The sequence below is a fragment of the Melanotaenia boesemani genome, chromosome 12 (assembly GCF_017639745.1).
Source record: "Melanotaenia boesemani isolate fMelBoe1 chromosome 12, fMelBoe1.pri, whole genome shotgun sequence".
NCBI classification, from domain to species: Eukaryota; Metazoa; Chordata; class Actinopteri; order Atheriniformes; family Melanotaeniidae; genus Melanotaenia; species Melanotaenia boesemani.
Genome location: NC_055693.1, coordinates 29409971 through 29435516, shown reverse-complemented (window position 1 = coordinate 29435516; position 25546 = coordinate 29409971). Strand labels below are relative to the sequence as shown.

The 25546-nt window shown below is 40.0% G+C and overlaps 1 protein-coding gene across 1 annotated transcript in view; it reads right to left on the bottom strand.

Moving 5' to 3' along the window:
• The window catches only part of tmeff2a (transmembrane protein with EGF-like and two follistatin-like domains 2a), a 159416-nt gene that overhangs the window by 1022 nt on the left and 132848 nt on the right, over positions 1-25546 (bottom strand). The window contains exons 6-9 of the mRNA XM_042001360.1: positions 17337-17485; positions 13685-13741; positions 13336-13465; positions 6217-6375 (exon numbers count right to left, since the gene is read on the bottom strand). Coding sequence (XP_041857294.1) covers positions 6217-6375; positions 13336-13465; positions 13685-13741; positions 17337-17485 — 495 coding nt within the window. The remainder of the gene's footprint in view (positions 1-6216; positions 6376-13335; positions 13466-13684; positions 13742-17336; positions 17486-25546) is intronic.

Sequence of the window (25546 nt, the reverse complement as noted above, 5' to 3'; positions counted from 1 at the left end):
TACACTTTGTACACTTTGTCCGCATTTTATGTTATTTATACACATTTTTTACTTTCCATGCTATAAAAGTGACACAACTGCTGGATTGGGTTAGTGTCAGCAACACAATCTCAGTCCAGACCTCATAAGTACACATCCAAAGCAGAAAACATTATACATTAGACAGAATATGACAATTTCTACACTACCAAGTTGTTAAATACTAGTTTATAGTGTTATGTGTGTACCTTACTTGTATTCAGTGTAACATGCCTACAGTTTTCATCATGTGAAGCTGTCACAAATGCACAACTATCACATGTTAAAAATTTCAGCTCATTGTGACTCATTATTGTGCAAAAACTCTATTTTTCTACTTTCTCAGTTACTTTAGGTTTTGACATTCAAGAGACGTGGTTATGGTTACATATGAATAAAAGCAGAGATCTTTCCTTTTTTAAAAGCATGTGTAGTTCATAGCAGTCAGAGGACTTTCAATTTGGAGAATCAGGGGAAATCTTTAATATGATAACTACGCTTAATGCCTACTCAACACAAGTCCACACACGAGAAAATGTTAGTCATTTAAAATGTAAACTTATGAGCTAAAACTTTAACTGAAATCTTTTTGGTTTAGACTGTTTTAGATGAAAAACAAAAATCACTTTTCTGTGGCCTTGCTTGGGGAATCTGTTAGCTTCAGAATTCCTCTCTGATTCTCCAAACTGAAAGTGCTTTGTAAGTGCTCATTCATGCTCAGTGTTAAATATGCATAAACATAACGCATATGGAGAGACCCATCTGCCCATCCTCTGTTAATTTTGTGTCTGTTTTGTCCATTTTCAGAGAGCTTGCAAATGGGTACTCACTTGTAACTAATGGGGCAGTACCACTGAAAATCATGGGGGCAGTGTTGCACAGTATAGTACACATGTGGCCAGCAAAAAGAGCAAAGAAGAAGCAGAGAGTACAACGTATTTAATGGCTATGTAGACCACCGCTGTCTAGTTCCCTGCCTCTGTTTTTGTCTCTTTCTCAGAATGTGCTTTATGATTTTTTCCACCATCATGTTTGCTAGAATGGATGGGGATTATGGATGCACCTATTTAAGTACGCAATGGGAGCATAAAAGAGGCCCTTTTAAGAAGATTAGCATCATGGCTACATCTGCTACCGCTATGTAAAAAAAGGAGCTTTTCCTCCATGTTGTGTGCTGCAAGCCAAAAATATTGGTTATCCTGTGTGTACCAAAGACACAGCTGAATTATTCAAAAATCTTCCCTCTGGAAGGCGTCTTCCTAAAAGTTCACAGTCGGTGCTTAAAAACTGAATTTGCATGAATTTAACTCATTTAAAAATCTGCATCTGTCCATATACTCGTCAATATGTGGACATGATCTAAGAGTCTGGGCTGGGGACTCGGCCGTTGTTCCCGAGGGACTCTCCGTTTATCAGCTGGAACCGGACTATACATTCAGGAAAGAGCACGGGAGGTGGTGTCTGTTTCATGGTGAACAACAAATGGTGCTCAGATGTGGGAATTATTTCTACGGGATGTACTCTGTACCTGGAGCACCTCATGATCAGATGCCTTATTAGCTTCCTTGTGAGTTCTCATCGGGTTGTCATGACAGTATGAAACCGATGAAACCAGCGAGGCCATGGAAGACTTCATGGCCAGAGGCTGCGTTTATTGTAGCCGGGGATTTTAACAGTGTCAACCTGAGGAACGTCCTGCCAAGATACCACCAACACATCAGCTGTTCTACGCGTGGCAAGAACACACTCGATCATGTTTACACCCCTTATGCAAACACGTATAAGGCCCTCCCTCGCTCTCCTTTTGGAAAATCTGATCACGCCTCAGGTCTGCTGCTGCCTTCCTATAGGCAGAAATTGAAGTGTCTCGGACCAGTGACGCGGACCATTCAACAGTGGTCCGTCCAATCAATTTGCAGCATTTAAGTCCGTACCACCAGGCTCAGGGACAGCGTCATATCGCAGGCCATGAGACTTCTAATGATGTCAGCAGCAACGCCTCCTTTAAATAATAGCATCTTCTTATTGCTTATTATATATTTTACTGCATAAATTATTTGCAGTATTCTTGCTTTTTGTGTTTGACTATTTTTATTGTGGTTTATATTCTTTTAAGTATTATTAGGAGAGTCTGGGATCTAAGAATTTCACTGCCAATGATTGTTGATGTAATTGTTGTGCAATGACAATAAATTCATTCATTCATTGGTAGTAGTACAGACCAGTGTTTCGTCCCTCCACAACACCTACTGTGAAATGACACAAAAGAATTAAGACCCTGAAGAAAAAGCATGACTTGCTGTATTATTACAATGCTCTTTTATCAAGATCTGACTTTTCTTCATCTTTGTCCAATGACAATGTTGTGTTTCTGTGCAAGAGATGGAAGGATATCATTAGAATTCATACCAAAATTCAAATGAAATAACATCAGATCAAATTTAATCCTGCATTTTTATGATACTAGCCCTCTGGTTCTGACAGCATTAGAAAAACCTGATCACCTATTACATGATGGAGTCTGCATGTTTATCAGTGTCTTCTTTCTCCTCTAGATTTCTCATTCACATTTTCAGTGGGGACAAGTGGGCTCAAGGGTTAACTCAGAAAGTTATTTGTTTTGTTATTTGTTATAAAAGGAGGGGGAGGTATAGAATAATATGGTAACAACATGGTATTTTGTAGGGAAATATTGCAACCTTTTCCAAGATGTGACAGAATGTTATAAACAAGAGGCAAAGCACAGAGATGACCTTTTCTGCTCCCACCTGTTTGTCCTTTCAGTGAATAGGAAAAAAGCTGAAACCCTATAAAACCCTGGTAGCATTCATAAAACCCAATAAATAAGAATATAGCTTGGTCTGCCCTTCACATATGGAGTACAACAGTGAGTCCGGACTGTTTAGATTAATTAAAGTGAGAACCCTGTGTCGCACAGTGAACTTCTATAAAGCTGTGTTTTTTTAAATATTAAGTTAATGCATATCGCTGAGCTGCAGGAAACATTATGCTACTGTAACCGTGCATGGTGTTATATATTCTCTCTGCTTCTTTATCTTCTCTCCTTTCCCTCACACCATGCTCCTTTACAGCTGCTCCCTCTCTCATTTTGTTCCTCCTCCTCCTCCTCCTCCTCCACTTCTTTACTCCGAGGAGCAGTTTTGTCTCGGCCAAAACTCTTTTAAAATCTTTTATTAAATGTCATAAATTGCTAAGGTCAGCCGTAGGCAGACAAGCTGCAGCCTAAAGCATAAATGTGTGTGTGTGTGTATCTTTTGCTGGTACATAGGTGTAAATGCATGTGGGTTTTTAATGTGAATACAAAATTCCTGTTAAAACATAACCGTCCCAACTGACACAGATATCTCTGAGTCTGTGTTTTTGTGTAATGTGCCATGTTTTTAGATGTGTGTGTGGGTGTGTGTGTGTTTGCCCTTGGTAAAAGTGATAATGCTTTGTCTCTGTGGTGAAAAGCTGGGTGACCTTTCTGCTGGTTTCTCCAGGCTCAGATGTGTTGGATTCCCAAATATACACGACATAGACAATTTTTCACCCAGGTTTGTTACTAAACTGTTATTTATGCAGTGGGAACAAAAGTCTGCTTACATAATACTGACAAAATAAAGCCAACACTGAAGTCCTAAAACTGTATTTCTTCAAATGACCACTAGAGACTGACTCCAAAAGTGCCAACAAGTGTAGTGGCCACTACACAATAAATCTATACATTCACACCAGCTGCTTTATCAGGTACACCTGTTCAATTGCTTGTTAATACAAATAGTCAATAAGCCAATCACACGGCAGCAACTCATTGCATTTAGAGATGGTCAAAGACTAATTGCTTAAATTCAAACTGAGCCTCAAAATGAGAAAAAAAGGGACTGAAGTGGCATGGTGGTTGGTCTGAGTATTTCAGAAACTGCTGGAATCTACTGGGATTTTCACACACAACCATCTCTAGGGTTTACAGAGAATGGCCTGGAAAAGAGAAAATATCCAGTGAGCTTTTTTTTTATTTTTTTTTATTTTTTTTTTACCATTTTCTGTAAATTCTAGAGATGGTTTTGTTAGAAAAAAACAGAGAAAATATCTAGAGAGCAGCAGCTGTTCAGACCAAAATGCCTTGTGGATGTCACATCCAACTGTAAAGCAGATGGGCTACAGCAGCAGAAGACTATCCAGGTGCCTCCTGTCAGCTAAGAACAGGAAACTGAAGCTACAATTCACACAGACTCACCAAAACTGGACAATAGAACAAGGAAAAATGTTGCCTGGTCTAAAGAGTCTCCATTTCAGCTGCACATTCAGATGCTAGGCTCAGAATTAGGTGGAACCACTTTGAGTCCCTTAGTACCAACCTGGCCTGGTTTAACCACCAGAGCCTACCTGAGTATTGTTACTAACCATGTCCATCCCTTTATGACCACAGTGTAGCATCTTCTGATATTACTTCCAGCAGGATAGTGCACCAGGTCACAAAGCTCAGATCATCTTCAACTGCTTTCTTGAACATGACGATAAGTTCACTGGACTCCAGTGTCACCACAGTCACCAGATCTCAATCCAATAGAGCAGCTTTATGATGCTATCATCTCAAAATGGACTAAAATCTCTGAAGAACATTCCCAACATTTTGTTCAATCTATGCCACCAGGAATTAAGGCAGTTCTGCAGGTCCATCCAGTACTTGTAAGGTGTACCTAATAAATTGTCCAGTGAGTGCACATTCTGAATCAGCTCGCATTGTGTGACCTTTCTACATGGCTGCCCTCTTCCCAGAAACGACCCCATTGGCTGTTATTATATTCAAAGTTTACGTGACCTCTAGTGGCCAATAGAGCACCTGCATATGAAGTGTCAAGGAATTTCAGTCTCAGCTGTGGTGCAATTTAACTCTCAATAAGTAGTTTCGATTTTAAACCCTTACTAAGTGATAGCATAGCCTTAACCCAACCACAAAGGGAAAAATAGTCATCATAACATGTTGAAGTGATGTGTCTCTGTTTTGAAAAAAAGGTATTTTATCCCTAACCAATAATGTTACACTAGCCTCTAAACCAGCCAGGAAGTGACATCAAAGTGTTGTCATGTCATGTTGACTGAGTGTGACACAGGAGTGGGAAAAATAAAGAACAGTCGTTGGCAAAAGAACCACCTAAGAATGACATTTGTTCCTTTATGGAAAAATACATGTACAATGTTTTTTCGCCAGGAGGGGGCAGTAGTTTAGAGAAAACTCTAAATCCCTGTTTCCACCAACACGTCCGGGTCGGTACGGGACGGGTTGGTACACTTTTATTTTGCATTTCCACAGGCAAAAGAAATGGGACGGGTGCCAGGATATCCAGTCTGATCCAACCTGCCCTACTGTTTTGGGACCCTTCTGTTGAGGCCACTATCATACCAATCCATCCCAGAAGGGTGAAGCTTGACACACTGCAATCCACTGACTGGTCTTCACTTCCTCTGCCACTTGGCATGAAGCACAAACAGCTCTAGGTTTAAATATTTGGTGGATTTTATGTAGTTTAGAGCCACATGCTTAGAAGAAAGAAAACAAACTGCTGGATGTCCACCACTCTCCCCCTTTTGTTTCTGTGTCATGTTCTTCTTCGTTATATTCAAGGAAAGCATCATAGCGCTATGAAATCACGTTATTATGTAGCTGATGCATCCATCGCTATCTGGTTGATACGCTGCCAACCAAGTGAGGGTACAGGGATCATGGTTTACTGAACCAAACTGTTCTTGACCAACCTGGACCTGGAGGACTTATTGGTTGCTTTCTATAACAAACAAAAGCCGCATTACGTGATACAGTAGACTGGTTGGATACATACTGAAGAGTTATTCCAAATCAGTGCAGATTCTGTTGTTTGGATATCTACATTACAATTTGGCAAAATCAGTGTGTACAACTACTATAGTACATGGTTTAATAAACATATTAAGTTTACACAAACACATGATAGAAGTACATTCTCCTTATGAGACAAACTAAAAAGGCAAATGATCAATTTTTAAGGCGAAGACATTTTAATACACGCTATGATAAGGGTTAGACGAACATCGATATAGTTACAGCTGAAGTAAACCTCCAGGAAATGTAAGTCAAGTCTGTATAATGTTCTCTGAAGTCATGGATACATGACAGTGTGAATGTGTGTGTATGTGTCTTTTTAGGACACGACTCACCTGGTAATGCAGAGCACCACCACACAGATGATGACCACCTGGAGTGCTCCAATGATAGAGGCGATGAGGACATAGTGCAGTTTGCCAGAGCCTGGCACCACATAGAGCACGTTATACTCTTTGATGTCACATTTGGGGCCCCTGAAGCCTGAGTGACAGCTGAGATCAGACACACATGCACACACACAAACACACACATATGGCATGCACACATGAGAGAAAGAGAGGGAGAGAGAGCAGAAAACGAGTCATTTCTTTGCGCTAAGAGACAGGTTAATTATTTTCTGCGATTCTAATTGAAACGTCAGTACACTTTTGATAGCCACATTGTTGTGACTGATTTTTTCTTGCTGTGATTTTTTCTATGAAAGTGAGTGATGGGGCATCCAGTGGGAAATGAAGGGAGATAGTCTAAGTAAGAAATGTTTTTTACCTTTTTTACCTCTTTGTAATGTTAATAATTGTTCACAAAGTTTTTCATTTCTCTTTTTGTCTCGTTCCTCCTGTACACTTATCATCACCTGTACCTTCTGCTGCTGCAGTGATGTCTTATTATCCATGCAGAATGTAGTTTTGCATAGTTTAGATAAGAAATGCATGGACGTCCCTGCAAAATGTTTTGTTTTTCTATACTACTTCACTTTTGTTACTCTATGAAAAATAATCCAACCATAACAAGTAAAAACTAGGCACACCAAGAGCACTTATACGTCCTTGTGACATCAAAGAGGGTTAATTGCTGATAGTTTGAATAGCTGTTTTGGTCTTTGCTTTATTTCTTCAAGAAGCAATCTGGAACACTGATTGGTTTGACTACAATCCATGTGTGCACCGTGTGGTGATCCGTCCCAGATGCTACCAAGCCCAGAGTAGTCAAACAAACAATCCCTGGTCCATGTATTTCTATAAGCTCTTGATGACTGAGGGTTCTTGGTGCAGTCTGTTTGAGGGATTGGAGATCACTTGTGTCCAGTGTGCCCTTGTCACCCTTTACATGCATAAATTCCTGCATGTTGAAAACACAGTTTAATGACATTATGTGCTGCAGAGGGAACATGTGAAATGTTTCTTTTAAAATAAAACTGGCCTCATTCACCAGTCGTTTTTAAGATTAAATTTGTTCTCAAGTCCTACTTACAAACGTTTTAACAAGATTGTGGTATTCATGAGAATCTTTATATTTTGAATTTGTTTTTAGGTTAAAAAAATCCAAACACAAACATTTGTTTGTCAGCATGTTAAAAAAAAATATCAGTGTTTGAGTTCTGCTGCAAGATGCTGACCACGAGCAATTTCTCCCAGCTATCGTCCTACATGCATGCTTGTTTTGGTTGTTTTTACGTACAAAAGCCTTTGCGTTGTAGTCTACTTCCTGCATTTGGTCCACTAGAAGCAGACCGAGACCTACGTTTGTAGGTGGACCAAAGTTCGCCTCTTTGAGCTGCATCAGACTTTGTTTGCACACCTCACCAAATGAACCAGACTTTCTGAGCAAACAAACTAGGCTGGTGTGAATGTACCCTAAGTTGATGAAAATTAAAAAAAAAATCATGAAATATTCTATTTAAACTCTCTGCAATTAAATAAAAAAATGATTGCTTTACTGATTTGAGGCTGTATGTGAAGATGCTGCTTCAGATCCTCTTCAGAGTTGTGATCATGCTGTAGTTTAACACATGGAAAGGACAAATTTAGCCAATGTTTAGTCCATAAAAACCACTGTTACCAGCAAGAACAGACCTATATTACATTTAGGCAACATAAGGTCATAACCACAGCTTCTGCAGGGTCCATGATGATGCAGTCTGATCCTGCATTATGTACTAAATTAAACTATATGTATATGGTATTATAAATCCAGCCTAAAAACACAGCTCCCAGAGCTGGAGGAGGGTTCATTGTAGGTCATTTACATGTTCAAAGACCACAATGTTTTTCATATTGTACATCACTGCAGAATGTTGTTTGTTCTTTGTATTTAATATGTAGTTTGGGTTTTACAACTGCAGACCTTATGCAAGTACAAAAATATTTAAAACACACTGAAGGTAAGGAAACATCCAAACAGTAGGATATGTTCTCTTTAATCTTTGGTGGTTTGATTAGATTCCCTTCCCAACATGATATAATTTAGCTGGCATAGTCTGGACATAGTCTGAGAAAACACATACACACACGTGGAAGCACAAACACACCGACTAATGGAGATGATCTTTGTTCTCAGAGATGAGCTAAAACGGTCTCCCCTTTTAATCTATCTCTTTCTCTCTCGCTGCTCTTCTTCTGCCGTGTTTCCAGTCTCTTGGGAGGTTGTTACCCACCAACACCTGCGCATCCTTGTTTAGTACAAACACACACACACACAGTCTCCTTTACATTCGCAATCCCCTCGACCTGACAGTGTGAGATGAACATTGCAACCTTGTTCTGTTCGATGGGATGCGTTTTGTTTCCACATTGATGTACATGCACTCACACACACAAACACACACACAAACGCAAAAAGACGCACACAACTCCCACAGAGACCACTCTGCTTCCCATCTTAGGATACAGCCACTGATTCCCACAACCAGCAGGGGGCAGCAGAGACCCTCCACACTCCCAGTCTGATCAGCTCTGCTCTGTATGCAACAAGAATGACTGGCTGGGTGAGCTGGGACAATCGAGGTTAGAGAGAACTGTGAGAGAAAGAGGAAGAGAGAGGGACATCGGGACCCCCTGGCAGCGACACTATCAGGCTGTAAAAGATGGCCCACCTGTACGGCACACAGGTTTATTCACTGTGTGTGTGTCCTTATTGCGTATTTGCATACATGCATCTCAATGTTCAGGTGCTTTCTGTGGATGTGTGTGTGTCATCTGTGCCTGTTTACTTCCACACAAGCTGCAGCTGTGTGTAGATATGTTTATCTGTATATTTTTTAATTGCGTTTTGGGCTAATTTTTCACATCTAAGGCCCAAATATGACAAAGCCATCTAAAAGAAAGAGCACCATTTTACTTCTTGCTTATGTGTCAGTTTACTCAGAAAGAAGCTGGATGGGCTGTATGTCTGCGGCTACATATTTTCAGCTCCATGAGGACAGCAGGACAAGCAATTCTGAAAAATTTCAGCCTAGCTTTTCCAAGCTGAGTGCTCTGAGTGCTCCATGTATAGCGTGAACATGGCTTCAAATAGTTTGCACTGCCGGTGATGTTAATGTTGATTAAAGAAGATGGGTAAGTTGTTGAAAGAAGGCAGCATAAATTAAATTGTTAGCATTTAAGGCTGCAAATAGATGTAGTTCACCAGAACTGCCTCTGTGTTCTTTAGATTTAATCAACAAGATGGAACTGAGGACTTGATGCAAATGTGCAGCAACAAGACAAAATGCCTCCAAGATAAACAAATCGTTTCATTGACTCATTTAGCATCAATATATTAAGTTTAATAAGCATAAAAAACATATATTTAATGCATTTGAAGTGGGAAAAGCTGTTACATCAGTCTGCTTTTATCTATAATTGGATGTGAGTGAATCTTACAGTATCTGTGATCACCAACTGCTTTAAGTTCTGTGGTTCAGTTCTTTAAACCCCTGCGGCTATCTGAGGACAACAGAACAGATATGTTTGATAAATTTGCAGTTTCTGGTGTGAGAAAAGCATCACTACAGAAAAGAGCCATTGTTACCTTGTTTGACTTTGTTACATCACATGCAAATGACACTGGGGTGCCGTGAAGTAACCGAACGCACCGCTGGACGCATCAGATGGCTCGTTGATTTACAGCAGCTCTTAAATTGCTCATTTTCTGTTTCTTTCTTGGCAAATATGCCATGTTTTTAATTGACACAACCTGTTGTGTTAAAATTTACAACATAATATAAACATTTATGACAAGAGAAACAGAATTGTAATGTCATTCTTATTTTGTTGTACCTTATAAACAGCCTCACCATTTTCTTTCTTTTTATTATCCTTTTACAAATCTGTGGACATATGTATCGTCCATGCAACCTGAGACCGTGGAAGTAAATCCTTGTTTCATGAGTATCTGGTTGTGCCCAGAGGTTTACATAGAAACATGAAGCATCACATCCTTCAATTAATCAGCAGCAACATTCAAACCACTTGCCTAAAACTGCACATCTGTGCGGTGCCACCAAAAACAGCTCTGAACTGTTGGGCCGTGGATGCAAGACGTCCTATGGCGTCTGACACCAACACCTTAGAAGAAAATCCTTCAACCTGTTAAGCCCTGGCCATTTTTTTAGTACACAATGGCTAAAAAGACATACCCAAAGTAAATGAAAAATTGCTGCATATTAATAAAATTCATACACATGCTCTTGGAATTTAGAGACATCGAAGGACCTCAGAGAAAGTACTCCCAGTGTTAAAGGTTTGGTGTCTGTTACTATGCCTGAGTAAATAAGAGAAATGTGAAATTTCTATCCTCAACTGTTTGTTTTTCCCCTACTGACAGCGATTAACATCATGCTAACAATGAATGAATGAACGAACAAATTTATTTCATAACAGTTCCTGCACACAGATGCCGTTGATCACCTTCAGCAATAAAATCATTTCTAAACATTGATGTTTGCACAAAAAAACACTTTTGGTCTTGTTTTGTAAACATTAGGATGTAAACTTTAAGCAGCATTTCAAAATAAACACAACTGTCCTGTTTTATAAGGTCCAGTCTGCATGGTTCGAATTATAAGGGAGCTAAAGGGAGCTTGAAAAGCAGATGGGCTCCCATGAAAACACTCAAAGCAGAGCTCCTAAAAAATATGTCACTTTCAGGTTATATTTTGTGTTGTTTTCCATCAGGTTTCTGATGTTTCTTAAATGAAAAGAATAGCATTAATCAGTCAGTGATGGTTTTTATGAATTTATATTACATTTCCTGAACATGTTTCTTTACTACTTGAGACAATCTTGCATCCATGCCTGGTGGCATTGCACTCGCCACCCATACTGTTCAATGGCTCAGTATCATGTTTGTTACTGTGGCAGTTTGACAGCACAGATTGCTGTGGCTGCTACTGACATAGAAAAGGCCAATAAATGGGACTGACCTTAGCCCTATTTAACATTGGTGTATTTTATGATTTTGATGAAGATGCAAGTATGCTTCTGAACTAAGACACAGGTGATCCATTCTGTTTCACTTAGACTGATTTACTACAGGAGATTGTGTTTAGGCACCATGTCCAAGCAATGACCTCTTAAGTTGCTTGCTTTCTGTGATTGTTAAAAGAACTTTCCAACTCTTATTAAATGGTGAATTTGATTATGGTGATTTAATAATGTTATCGTCCTTACATGAGATATTTCTGATTATATCAGCTGCATACATTTGTAGTGGAATGTGTTTGGTAATAGTCCTTTTTTTTGACTGCACTGCCGTGCTGGTTTAAAGCAATATATAGATAAATAAACACAAATGTATAAATAGTGTGTGTTGTGTCGCCATGGTGGCTGGCAATTTTAATTTTGTAGAAGTACTTGCCCAAATGTGAAACAAAACTTGGGGATGGGGATAAAGAACAACAACTGCAGTAGACATCTATAAAATACTAGGGCCTACAGTTCTCCTGCATATTGCATTGTTTTGGATGTAGTTTTAATCTTTCGGCTGATCAGTGTGTTTCCTCCACTCCACCCAGATCCTTCTAACTTCATGCTGCTGAACATATGCAAACCACACTGGGAGCTGTGATTGCTGATGCCCACACAGTCCGCCTCACACACCAGAGAGTAGAACCCAAGATCACAATGCGTGGGGCAGCAAGCGCCAGCATCCTCATTAAGTAGTGAGAAATCCAACATGGGATTAATTTGAAGCCGAGTAGCCTCTTTGACTGGTCAACATCCCGTCCTGCTTTTATGTTACGGCAGGAGGGATCTCCAGCACACCCCCTCTCAGCACACCGGTTCATACTCATTCAAGATAAACAAGCTGATTAAAAAATAAATGGGCTCGAGCTCTTTGCCTTGCAATTGCTAAATTTTACAGCTGATTAGCCATCTTATATTACATGCTTTTAGTTTCTGCAGATCAGAGAGAAGATCAACAAATTAGTGATGAAAAGAGGGTTTGTTTATTACCAGAGCTACTCTGTAAATACATAGTTTGACTGTCACACACAAATAGATATTCTGTGTTAAATAGCAAAATAACAATGATACAACTGACTGTAAGCTATTAAAAACACATTCATTTCACCATGAATTAATAATCAATAGTCCTGATGCTATGTATTATGTAATAATTACTCCATCCCAGCTTTATTTTAAAGATGTTATTTGTGCATACAAGATGCCATGACTGCAGTTAAACGCTATTCCAGTGGTTCCCAACCTGGGGACCCTAACCCCCAAAGGGGGTCTCCAAAACCCGATTTTGACTATGCAGACTCTGTGTGATTGTTAAAACAGTAGTGGAGTAGTTCATGTCTATCCTTGTAACCTTGATTTTTCCTGCACCATTTAACTAACTAACTAACTAACTAACTAACTAACTAACTAACTAACTAACGAACTAACTAATGTGGACACTGTGTTTCTCTCTGAGCATCTTATTCGAATATTTTCAACTCCAATATAAACATCTCGATTGAATTGATGTGTAGTCCATAAATACACTCAGTGCAAACTAAATATGACAGGGCTTCCTCACGTTATCATACAACTGACCTAGTGCTAGCATAAAACTAGATTAGCACTAGTACTTAGCTTCATGCTAACACCAGGTTAAGACCCTAACAAAACATTAGTAGTTGTACTTGCAAAGAGACAAAATGTTCTCAAGAAATGTGCTCCCAAGTATCAATGTTTTTAAAGGATGACTAATTAGGAAATATTACTTTTAAATTTACTTCACACTGGTGTAGTGATACTGGTGATCCGTGCATGTCTGAAAAGACATTTCTGTCCTCCTCCTCCAATGACCTGTCAATCCCCGTGGGGTGGTAACTGGGGTGTCCAGTCAGATTTCAGGAGTGGTCAAGTGCCACCCTGGCCCACCTTCTAGCTCTGCCCTTGTATGGTAGGACAATAAGTTGGGAAACACTGCTCTATCCTACTGGTCCTTAGTTGTGTGTGTTTGTGTGTGTGCATGATTACCTGCATGAGGGCTGGGCCAGAATACTGGGGAACTGACACTCTCCGTGGACGCAGTAGTTTTTGTAGTGATCCGGACAGGGGATGTACAGGCCGCGAGCCTCCCCACCCCTCGGTGCCTCGTTTTCCCTCCCTGCACAGACATACACAAAAACATTAATTTAGCTTTATTGTTTACTCCTGGCCACCTGTGCACATACATGACCATGCTGCTCAAGACACATAAATGTAGGGACGACTAAGAAAAGGAAAGAAAATTGACGAAGACAGGAGGAAAAGTCTGCGACTCTGACTCAGCTCTGACTGACAGTACATGTTATTTGCTAATCCGCCACCATTATGGAGCACTCACCCGTGTGGTCTGTCCGTGGGAAGTGTCCATCACCTTTGTGCCCAGGGTTGATGTCACCTGGAAAGGTCAAAGACATATTAAAGCTGATTTCAGGTCATTGTAACCTCTCCTGAAGCTGCAGCCAAATCTATAATGGCTTCCACGTTTAGACTGACTGCCTTGCAGAGGAGAGGGGTGGAGGTAAATTATCATCTCTGCAAAGGCCTGATGCTGTGTGCACCTGTGTGCTTAATACGAATAAATGTAAGCCATTCTCTTCAAAAAGTCAGAAGCGGTCTCCTCTAATATATTATACTGAACAAAAAGTAGAATGGAGCAGAATCATCTGGATCAGGATCAGAGCAAATAATAAATTTTTTCCCTCACTTTATTGAAGGTGCAGTCATTTTCTCTCTTTCCTTAATGGCTGTGCAAAATCCTCAAATCATTATATTATAATAGACTTTTTTCAGAAGCCAGTGAATCAAAGGATTTCTAATGGCATGAAATGTGTCTAGTTCTGTGATTTTTCATTTATTATCTTAATTTTTCTTGTTTATTTTTTTTATTATTGTCTGCCAATATGTAGAACATTGGAGGCGTAATATAAGAAAAGAGACAATAAGGCATTTCAATGAGGTCACAAGATCAAGAGCTGCATATATGACTCCCATTTAAGAAAAGTAAATGCATTTCCAAAATGCAACCAGACACCACAGTAAACTAACTTCAGCTTTAATGAGGCACTTTTGCAGAGGTACATTGTTGTGCAAAAACCTTAAGCTACCCATCATTTCTTTATATTTTACCTCCAAGCATTCAGACAGCTGTAATCTTTTAAAATGTTGTTTTTCTTTGTCTGCTTTTTCACTTATATACAGTCTAGTCTCAGTACATGATCATTTATAGAGGAATGTCTTTTGGCTTGTAACTTAACACTTACCTTTTTATCATTCAAGGATAAAACAGCCTCCTAAGTCAAGGTATAAACTAGTGTTGTGTTGACAAAAACTGAGCAAAGAACCAGTTTAAAATGGGCTCTGAAGGCACTGTTACTAGTAGCCTGTCAAAAAGGCATGTCATTTGTATAAATTTCTTTTGTAATATCTATGAAAACTCTTAAGATAACGCAGTTTAACATACATAAAGTATTATTTAAGGGAATGTATGGGGATCTCAGAAAAAAGAGCTGTTGTCTGCGAATTGGAAGAATGTCAGATTGATCCTCTGCTTCCCACCATGTGCAAGACATGGAACCCCATGTTGCCTCCACAAACTGTACATAGACTAAAAATGTTATGTGGGTGCAATGGTAGAGAAAAAGTGATTTGAGTGTGCAAATAAGACTACAAAAGCAGTATATAAATACAGAGCATTTACCGTTCATTTATACACAAACAGGATGATTCCCAAAGAGCTTATAGCTAAAAAATCTGGCAGATCTCAGCACAGTTTGCAGTATGTCCTTAGGAAATCCTAAGATTATCCAAAGAAGAAGTATCACATCTAAATAACAATGTACATGAATGATGAAGTCAATAAGAAATAGGAACAAATCCAGCAAAGACCTGAAACAGGACCTGAGAGATTCATCTGGCTCCCAGTTGATCCATCTGTTGACTCATCAGAAATGGTCTCCATGGAGGAATGGCTGTCAAGAAGCCATTTATAAGGAAGGGAAACAGGAAGAGAGGCTGAGGTATGCCCAAGCAGCAACCTCCGGCAGTGAATGTGAAGCCTATGCAGAAGTCCAAAAAAATGCAGTTCGCCCCTCATCCCCTAGGGGCTGGTTCCAAAACAGAGTCAATCCCCATAGACTCCCATGTTAAAAAGACCAATTTCACAGCAGAAATAAACATGTTTAACGCCTGGTACAAAAAACATTTTAGGATTAATAGGTCAAGTTTACCTTCATGACAACTGAGAGAAGGTGAATTTTTTTCAAACTCATCCATTTGGATGTTATTTAATCTTTAAATTTGGCATAATTGGGGGTGTGTCTGTTTGATTGACATGTATGTCAATCAAACGGACATGGATATTGGATACACTGATATTGGATACATGTACATGTACATGTATCCAATATCAGTGGCAAGAAGGGAGAGTGTAGCAGGACCGCGGTTTTTAGCCGGCTAACAGTGCACCCTAACTTCAGCCTGCCTACCTTCATCAGCCGGTTAGCTTACGTTACATCTGAGTTGGCTCAGTTAGCTCTTAGCTACAGGCAGCTTGGAGTTTGATAGACGTCAATCATCCACCCTCACGCTCACAGTCTCCTGTCTCAGCTCCGCCACTTTGCTCATTTTTGTATTTTCTGGGAGTGACGGCAGGAGTGACGCTGCCAAGATGGCGATGGTAGGAACCGCCCAACGAACCTCACTTTTGCTCCTCAGAAAGCTACGGGTGACGTCACAGAGGCTCCGATCACCTTTTATGCACAGTCTGTGGGTATGCCACATGAGACAAGAACTGGACGGAAAATTAGTGGCAACAGGCCTGATGAAGGGATGAATCCTCCCCAAAGGCTGGACCTCAACACAACTGAAGCAGTGTGAGATCATCTGGACAGAAAACCAAAGAAAAGCTTTGGAAAGTTCTTAAAGAAACCTGGAGAATAATTCCTGAAGACTACTGAAAGAAATTACAAGAAGCTTTTTCGAAAGGATTCAGGCAGTGAAGAATCCCACATGATGACTTTCAAATGTTAAAATTGTACATTTAAAGAAATGAGTGATGGCTCATGGCTAAGACTTTTACACAGTACAGTAAATCCAGGAAGGTAAAAGTCTTTTATAAGTGACATAAAGTGACACATAAAGCAGTAAAGTACAAGAGTTAGAGTCCTGACTAATAAAGAGTTTCCTTTTTCGACTCATTGTCAGGACACAACAATAAGCGAGGAAGCCTGATCAAAAATCAATCAGCGGTGGAATTCAGATGCGTGTCCTACAGCTAGTTAGTCCTGATTGCTGTCCTCCACATTCCTTCTCAAAGGACCTCTCTGTGCCATGCAGAGGCATCATCAGTTGAATGCTTTCAGATCCACTCCCACACAATTAGGCCATTAACAATTGCTGTATGAACAACTCTCTGAACTACGACTGTGGACGGATCACTGCTGATGCGTTGACGGTTTTATCCACATCTTAAAACAACACAGAACAAATTGAGAAGGAGTTTAGTCGTAGATGGAAAAGACCCTCAATCAAATTAAGTCGAATAAGACTCATCTACAAAGGACAACTTTTCACCCTTATTTCAGTGTTCAGGTCAGGGATTCAGAGATGAAGAAAACAGCTTTTTCATTAAAATGTTGCGCAAAAATAAAAAAAATATAAGTAGATAGAAATGAAAATGGGAGTTTACCCTTCAGAAACATGATAAATATGTAGCAGCAAAGGTCATGTCGGTTTTGAGAATTATCTTCGCACCCAATTCCTGACTGAGTGAAACTTTCTGGAAGTAAGATGTGGCTGGATCTGCAGCTTTAGTGAGATATACGCTCATACTGTCTTCATTGAGCTCTCTCATTTAGTCTCCATGTCTGTGCTTCAACATTAAGCCAACACCTGCTCAGACAGACAGAACAGCAGCTCCCGCTGTGCTTTTGAAGGTGTTGTTGTGCTTTTCAGTTTCAGTGATTACATGCATTCCTGTCTGCAAGTCGGACCTTGGCAGTGTCCCAGGTGATGGACTTCGATGCGCTCCTGCTTCTGACAGGACGCCTCCTTCACCTGGCATGGGTTGTCATAGGAGCGACCGTCTGAGGCACACACCGGGTTGAAACTGATGTGGGAACAGTCGATGTTGCAAACACACCTAAAGAAGGAGAAGAAATTAGATTAGAGTGTTTAACTCCTTTGTATTCAATATATCATCACCTGCTAAATGAAACGTGAAATATCAATGCAAACAAGAGCGCCTGCATTCAGGTGAGTGTTTGAGAGGCTCACATACTAAAACTTGCTGAGGGATTTAAAGTGAGATATCTAAAAGAAAGAGAACTCAATCAGGATGTTGGACTGTGCATAGTAATCCTGTTCAAATTGTCTCTTGGCTCATTCAGTTTGACAAAAAAACTTAAATGGATTTAAGTTTGCAAAATGGTCTTTGCGGTCCTGAAAGCTTGACGGACAAACCATGTACTATTACCATGGCAGGAAGTAATAATAATCGAGGAACTTTGCAAAGAAAATGGCACATAAAGTTATAAAAATATACTTTAGATAAAATTAAAAACATCCTGAACAGAACATAGGTTATAATCCAACACTACTACTGTGCACAGAAAAATAGTTGGACTTAAATGCCCCTAAAGAACAGCTTGTTTCTGTTATTTTAATATGGTCCTTCAACAGAACTCAAATTAATTAAACTCCAAAAATAATGCAGAACATTAATAAAGAAAGCATCTCTTCTGGTGTGTTGTGTAGAGCCCCAGTCTTCAAGTTGATGTTAATCCTAGAAGCTGAATAGAGGCGACTGGATTTCTTTTTCGTGGTTCTTGGAGACGTTTCACCGCTTGTTCTACAGGCGTACTTGTTGGTAGATAGCAAGAAAGAGATTGTGGATACAAGCAGCTGAAAGGAGTTTCCTCCACAGGTGCCTTGGGTCTCCTTTAAGCCTGTTACATACTCTGCAAGAATCGAGAACTTAGATTTTTGTTGTTGAGGCCCTGGTTTAGGACTTTTTGCGGCTTGTTCTTGGGGCATTAACTGAGCAGAACTTTCTTCTCGTGCGGTTCAGAGAAGTTTTGTGTGATTAGCTGGAAATTTCAGGTGGGCGTGGTTAATGCAGTAAAGTGTGAAGTGGAAAGTTGATGAGTGGTTGAATTTACGGCTTTGATTAATCTATACAATCTTTATCTATACAACACATCTGGTGTTGGGAAACACGGACATCGCCGTGTGTACAGCCTCGCCGGCCACGGACAAAGTTTGTCATTAAGTATGAAACAACCGGGCCAGTTTTTCATTGCACACATTCATTGCAGTAATCCCTGCTCCTTTGCAGACAAAGCTTCCTGTGGAGTATGGATTGACCAGACTAATACAGACTTTTGTCTTCTTTGGGTGCGTCCCACTTAGAGGAGTTACCCAGGGAAGATCCAGGACACAATGGAAGGACTATGTGTCTTGGCTGGCTGGGACACTGGAAGTGATGGAAGAAGTGGTCGAGGAGAAAAAGGCTTGGACGTCTCTGCTTAAGTTGCTGCCCCAACGACCTGATCTCAGATCAGACGAGAAGTGAAACTGCTTCAAAAGCAAGAAACAGAAGTCCATTTAACCTTCATTAAAGCTTGTGGGGTTTTGGTCTGCTGTGTTAATGTCAAATTATATGGCTTGAGGTTTAGAATGAACACATTATGAACACATTTACTTCTTATAAAGTGCAAGTTGGTGAACATCCTAAATCACTGAAAAAAGAGAAAACTAAAAGCCTGTTTAGTCACTTACAGTACACCTGAAAAGATGTGTAGGTTTGCCAGGTTTTGTGTTCCTCTGCCTAATGAATCATTTACTCCTTTCCATTAAGCTGCTGTGTTTCTGTGGAACACTGATGCCTTTGTTTGTCTGGGAATCAAGACTTCGCTTGAGGATTTTAGGTTTCACAGATCAGCCATCACACCACAATTAAATTTCAAAGTGATTCTGTGTTTGTGTGTGTTCTTCTACATGTGTGACATCTGCCTAAATGCAGGGGAGACTGAATGCCCCTGTACACCTGCGTGCATGTGAATATTTGTGTCTGCATCTTGGCATATGTGTAGTGTGACCCTAGTGTCTGCAGCAGGCCTGATCAGCAGAAATTACACCCACATTGCCTTCCCCAGACAGTTGTTGCTGAGACGCATTGAACGCACGATTCTGTAATTATAAATCTGTCATTATTCTCCCAGTATTTTTCTTTTCCCTTGGTGCCCAGCTCTCAGTAAAGCACAGGCATTCAAGCTGTCTTACTGCTGCATTTGCATACACGTCCACAACGGCGCCCGCCAACACACAAATATGTGCCCACACATGCACGCAGACACCTTCACAATCAGCCGTGATGATTCATAACTGCTGACACTGACGTTGATTGAAATGCCGTGCAGCAAAGCATGGCAGCGCTCAGCTTTTGCTGTAATGATGGATCAGCAAAGCAAGAATGATGTGGAGAAAAGCTTTGTTATGCATCAGAGAGGAGACAGTTGTGGAAAGGCTGGCGAATACACCAAATCCCACATGACACCGAAGGTGAGCAGTAATGGCTATGAATGACCTGCCACTGCAGAGGGTTATGCAACCAGAGCGTAGGAATGTGATTTAAAGTGACATTTCATTCAAATTACAGAGAATGCTTCTTTTGCTTTCGACTGTAATTACATCAGAGACAGTGACAAGAATCTACATCGATGCACTGCAACAGACACCACACAAACTCTGAGATATTCAGAGACAATTGATACAGCTGTCAAAAAACCCTCTGTTCTTGCTTCTGATACGTGTCTGAAATAAATTTTACATTTCCATCTAGAAAAATGTCTGCCACCCAAACACTGAATTCTCATGATGGCTTTATGAAATCCATCTGTTGCTACTCAATTAATGCAATGAAGAAAATGTTCACACCCGTTTCCCATGCTTGTATCTTTAGATCAACACAGAATACTAGACATGGTACAAAAAATTGTAACTGTTAGATAAACAAGTAATAAGGCCTCTTCTGTAGCAATAGAAGGTTTCTTCTATATATTTAACCGTTAAGTACCCCCTGTAACATTGTAACATATCAGTATCACAAACCACATGGGCCTCACTTTCAGACACAGCAGCAGGTTCATCATCGTGTCCAGGTGATCGTACTGAAGGTGTGAGACAAGCTGGGCTCATGGAGGCAGTGAAGGTCATTAGTTTACAGTAAATCATCTGTATTTGACTGAAATGAAAGAATCTTATTTACACCTACATTGAGTAGGTTTTATTGTATTGTATATTATGGTATAAGTTGGTTAAGATAATCTGTCCTTGTTATAGCAGAGAGCAAGAGAGAGAGAGATAGAGAGAGAGAGAGAGAGAGATCCAATTATTTGCTCCTTCTCAGTTTCCTCTTGTGCTGTTTTCAGTTGCAAATCTAGCACCACTGGCGTTGCAGCGCTCTGCTACAGACTCCTCCCACAGCCCCGGCCGCTTTGCTTTTATTCAACGTGAGTTGCAAACACCTCTCAAATTATGTGCTGGACACACGGGAGGCGAGATGCTCCTTCTCCATTATTTTCTATGAAACTTGCACTATGAGGCGAAAATCGCTGCCCTCCTCCAGCCAAGCGACAGGCGACATTCGTGCATGTCGTAGACGTGCACACGGGGGCTTGTGAAGGGACTCAAGAAAATAGAAAAAATGTTAAATTTTCCACCAGCTCCCAGAGACACAGAGAGATAACAAATGTAAATAAACATGACATTTTTTTTTTCTCGCCAAAGACCAGTGCTCAGTTAACACAGTTAACAACCCGAGATTCAAGAAACTCATCAAAACTTTGGACAAACGGTGTCACTGCCATCTTGTCACCATGTTAGTGGAGTGTCTCTCCTGCCCTGTATGATGAGTGTGGTGAAGGTGTTGTGAAGGACGTGGCTACAGTCCAATGTTTCACCACCGCTACCAACCTGTGGTCAAGCCGCACCATAGAGCCGAATATGACGCAGATTTTAACGTGAAAACAAAATGTCTCCAGACTAATTCTTTCCAGATCACACCGGGCAGAACATAGCTGCTGGTCTGAGACAAACAATAGCTACTGGGACCTGGAGGAAAGAAACAAGTCTGTATTATCACAGACAAGACTTCAAATTTCAGACTGGCTGCCCATGTCATCTTCATCCTTAAGATTGCCAGGGCATCGTGCAATAACATTAGCTGAAGTTAAAATGAGCTAAATTCATGTGTTATTGGCAACTTGCTTAGCAACGGCAATCTTAGTGACTAAAATAAGAAAGTAGCTACAACTTTTATCACCCCATGAGCTTTAATTTAGTCACAACATAACAGAAGCTAATGGAGAAGGACTCTAACCTGCTTAAGTAAAGCAACAAAGTGATCACCGTAAACTTTGCTTTGACTCTCAAACTAGATTCCAACCAGAGTTTCACAAGATACATTTCTTAACATCTTCATTTAATCCTCAGCTCTTTCTCTATCTGACTGATACCAGCATCAGGTATCAGCCAGATACTATGTGCGTGTACTTGTACTCGGTATTTATAAAAGGGTTCTGATTCTACAGAACCTGATACCACTTAAAAAAAAAAGAGTTTGGCATTATCTCGGCGAGAGAAGCTGATTTTGGACATGTATGTGTTTTGTCACAGCGGTGAACCGAATTCACCAAAAAACACTTTGTCCTCTTTATATATGAAGATTCTGACAATTTTCAAGGATTACATTTAGATTTTGATAAATCACACAATTAACCACTCCTTACCAGTGAATTTTAGTGGGATTTATTAGTACTCATATCAGTACTCTGTAACGGCAAGTACTCAAATAAATGTGGTTTCAGTTTCTAGAAGTAACCCTAATCAGTTTTGCGATTATGAACCACTGGAACAGCCAAAAACAAGACAAATGTACAACATTTTTCAGCAAACAACAACATATTTCCTTCATGCTCTAGTCTACAGTGAGATAGGATGACTACCATGTTACATACAACTTACAAGTACCCAAAAGATCATAATCCTGTAGTTATAAATTAACCTTTTGTCTGGATAAGGGATCAAATCCTCACAAAATGATAGATACTGTATGCATCCCAACCCTGAACACATCAAGACAGACGAAGATATTTAACCAGCAGGATTCTAAAAACTCCCATCTGTTGACATCAAAATGATCTGTGTAGACACCGCTTGAGATGCGTGAGGAATTAAAAAAAACATCATTGTCATGTGGGTTAACTTTTAAAGATGATGCAACACTGACTTTAATTTAGCAAAAATCACCCTTAAGACAAGATTAGGCATACAATTAAAGTGTCCACGTTATCATAAAAAACATCTAAATGACAGCAGTTTAAACATAAAAGGAGACAGCAAAGGCTCAGATCAAAGAAAAAAATCTTCTTAACTAAAATGAGATTTCCTCACATGCACCAATTAAAAAAAGAAGAAGCTATAATGTAGGCTCAACATCACACACATGTATTCATGCACACAATCCCCCATCACAGAGAAGCTTTGCATCCCGAGAGGCCGCTGTTTGGATGGTGGCTGATGCTTGGGCTCCATACATTTTTAATGAGGCCTCTCACTTTCTCCACAATAGGCACTATACCACCCGACTGCAGTGCGTCAACACATCCTAGTGCTGCCCACAGACAGACACACACAAACACATGCATGTACACGACAGAAACAGCTTCTAAATAATCCTTGTTTTAGCCGCTGATTCCTTCACACAAGCCAAATCATTCCTTCACACGTTCTGCTGAGACGTACGGAGAGGTGGAGAAGTGTTAAATGAAAGTTACTGGTGTGTGTGTGTGAATGTGCCTAATAGCACCTGAGCGTTTGCTTCATGTGTGCGTGAGAATACTTTCTTAGCAGGATGTGTCGTATTGATTAGTTCCCTGTGATTTCCCTCCAATCAAAGCCTCCCCACCTCTAGACTGTCTGCAGGTTCCCAGCTGAAAAGGCCGCTTTACACACATTTCAACACTTACACACACATACACACACTCGCAGAGTAAAGCAGAGCTAAGGCCAACATATCCACTAACTGCCTCCTGTTGTGTACAAATCCCTAGCAGCAAAGCTCGTTGCAACTGAACATAGCATTGATTTTCATAATCCTCAGCCTCAAATTTCACTGTAATCCTTTGAAAAATGGAGTGAGAGGCAAACACACAAACAGGGAGAAAGAGGGAGAGAAACATTGCGACAGAGAGAACAAAACAGTAAACAGGAATAAAAATAATAATAATAAAAAAAAAGAAACGAATGAAAAGATCCAATAAAACCCCACAAACAAAAACAGCAAAATAACATTGCAGTACTTTGTAATACTAAATGTTAATAGGCCGGGGGATCACTGATGGATTACTGCATGCAAACAGTTCTGTGAAGGCCACTGAAATCTAAAATACTTCAACAGGTACTCAGTCCAAGAACAAACTCAACACAAAAGTTGGACAAAAGGTTGTAAAGTAGAACAAGTAGAACAACAAAAACATATTAACCATTTAGGTAGTTGTGAACTTCATGGATCACACACACACACAAAATAGCTTTTGGTTTACAACCCAATTTAAAAAACGTTAGGACACTGTTTGAAATATAAATAAAACAGAATGCAATGCTTTTCAAATCTCTTCAACTCATATTTTATTCCCAGTAGAACATAAACAACATATCAGATGTTGAAACTGAGACATTTTATCATTTCATGTAAAATATGAGCTCACTTTGTATCTAAAGGCAGCAACGATTCTGTAAAAAGTAGTTCCAGGGTGATGTTCAGCATCGTGTAGCATCCCCTCTTCTTTTAACAACTGTCTGTAAGCATCTGGGAAGTGAGGAGACAAGTTACTGGAGTTTTAGGAGAGGAATGTTGTCCCATTCTCGTCTGATCCTGGACCTTCGTTGCTGGATTTTTGCTTCCATGATGCTCCAGATGTTGTGTATTAGTGAAAGGTCTGGACTGCAGGCAGGCCAGTTCAGCAGTCGGACTCTTCTCCTGTGAAGCCATGCTGCTGTGATGGATGCAGGATGTGGTTTAGCAGAGATGCAGGCTTTTTACCTGTCCACTGATAACAAGCTGGACGCTCCCTCTCCTCTTTAGTCTGCAGGACATGCCATCCAGAACAGTTTTTCCACTTTGCCTCAGACCAATTACATGAGCTTTGGTCCAGAGAAGACGACAGTGTTTCTGGATCCTGTTACTGTTGTGCTTGTGTTTGAAGGATGTAGGAGGCTTGCTGTATTAACGCTCAACTTTAATAAACTGTGGCCAGTTGCCATCACAGTGTACACACTCTACCTACAAATCTTCTTCTGCTGCTGGATCAGTCTAACAGTAACTTGCAGCAGGGACCCCTTGCGGTAGCACCAATTATAACAGTTACCATACGGCTTCTTCTTCACATGATAAAGCTTTTAACCTGCATTTGTGGCTTTCAGGGTGATCTGTTTTCACAGATTTATGGTTTTAATGCAGTGGTTCATAAGGGCCTGTAGATCAGAAAGTTTTGACCATTCTGGTATGTCCCCAGCACACAGAGATTCCTTCCAGTTCTTTAAATCTTATGATATTATACAATGTAGATGGTGGAATCTTCAAAGTCTTTGCAATTTTATGTTGAACATTTTTCTGAAATTGTTCCACAATTTTTAAACACAGTTCACAACAGATTGGTGATATTGGACCATTTTTACATCTGAGAGCCTCTCTGAAATGCTCCATTTATACTCAGTCATGTTACTGACCTGTTACCAATTCACCTAATTAGTTATTAAATCCTCCTCCTTTTGTTATTTTTATTTGTGCAATTTACTTTTTCAGCCTTCTGTTGCCCCTGTTTCAACTGTTTACAGATGTGTTACTGCCGTCAAATTCAAAATGAGCTCGTAATTGCCATTAAATGGTAAAATGTCTCAGTTTCAACATGTAATATTTGTTCTATTGGGAATTTTACACAGCATCCCAACTTTTGGGATGCTGTGTATATTTGAGAATTATGGCTGCACAATGGTTGGGTATCCTTCATATTATAATTAATACTATTATAATCAGTGTGTTGCTCACTTTGTAATGACACAAATAGAAATATCTGTTGTAAAGAATGAGTCCAGTCAATATAAAATAAAAATATCATGGACATCCTAACTTGCAGGTGTG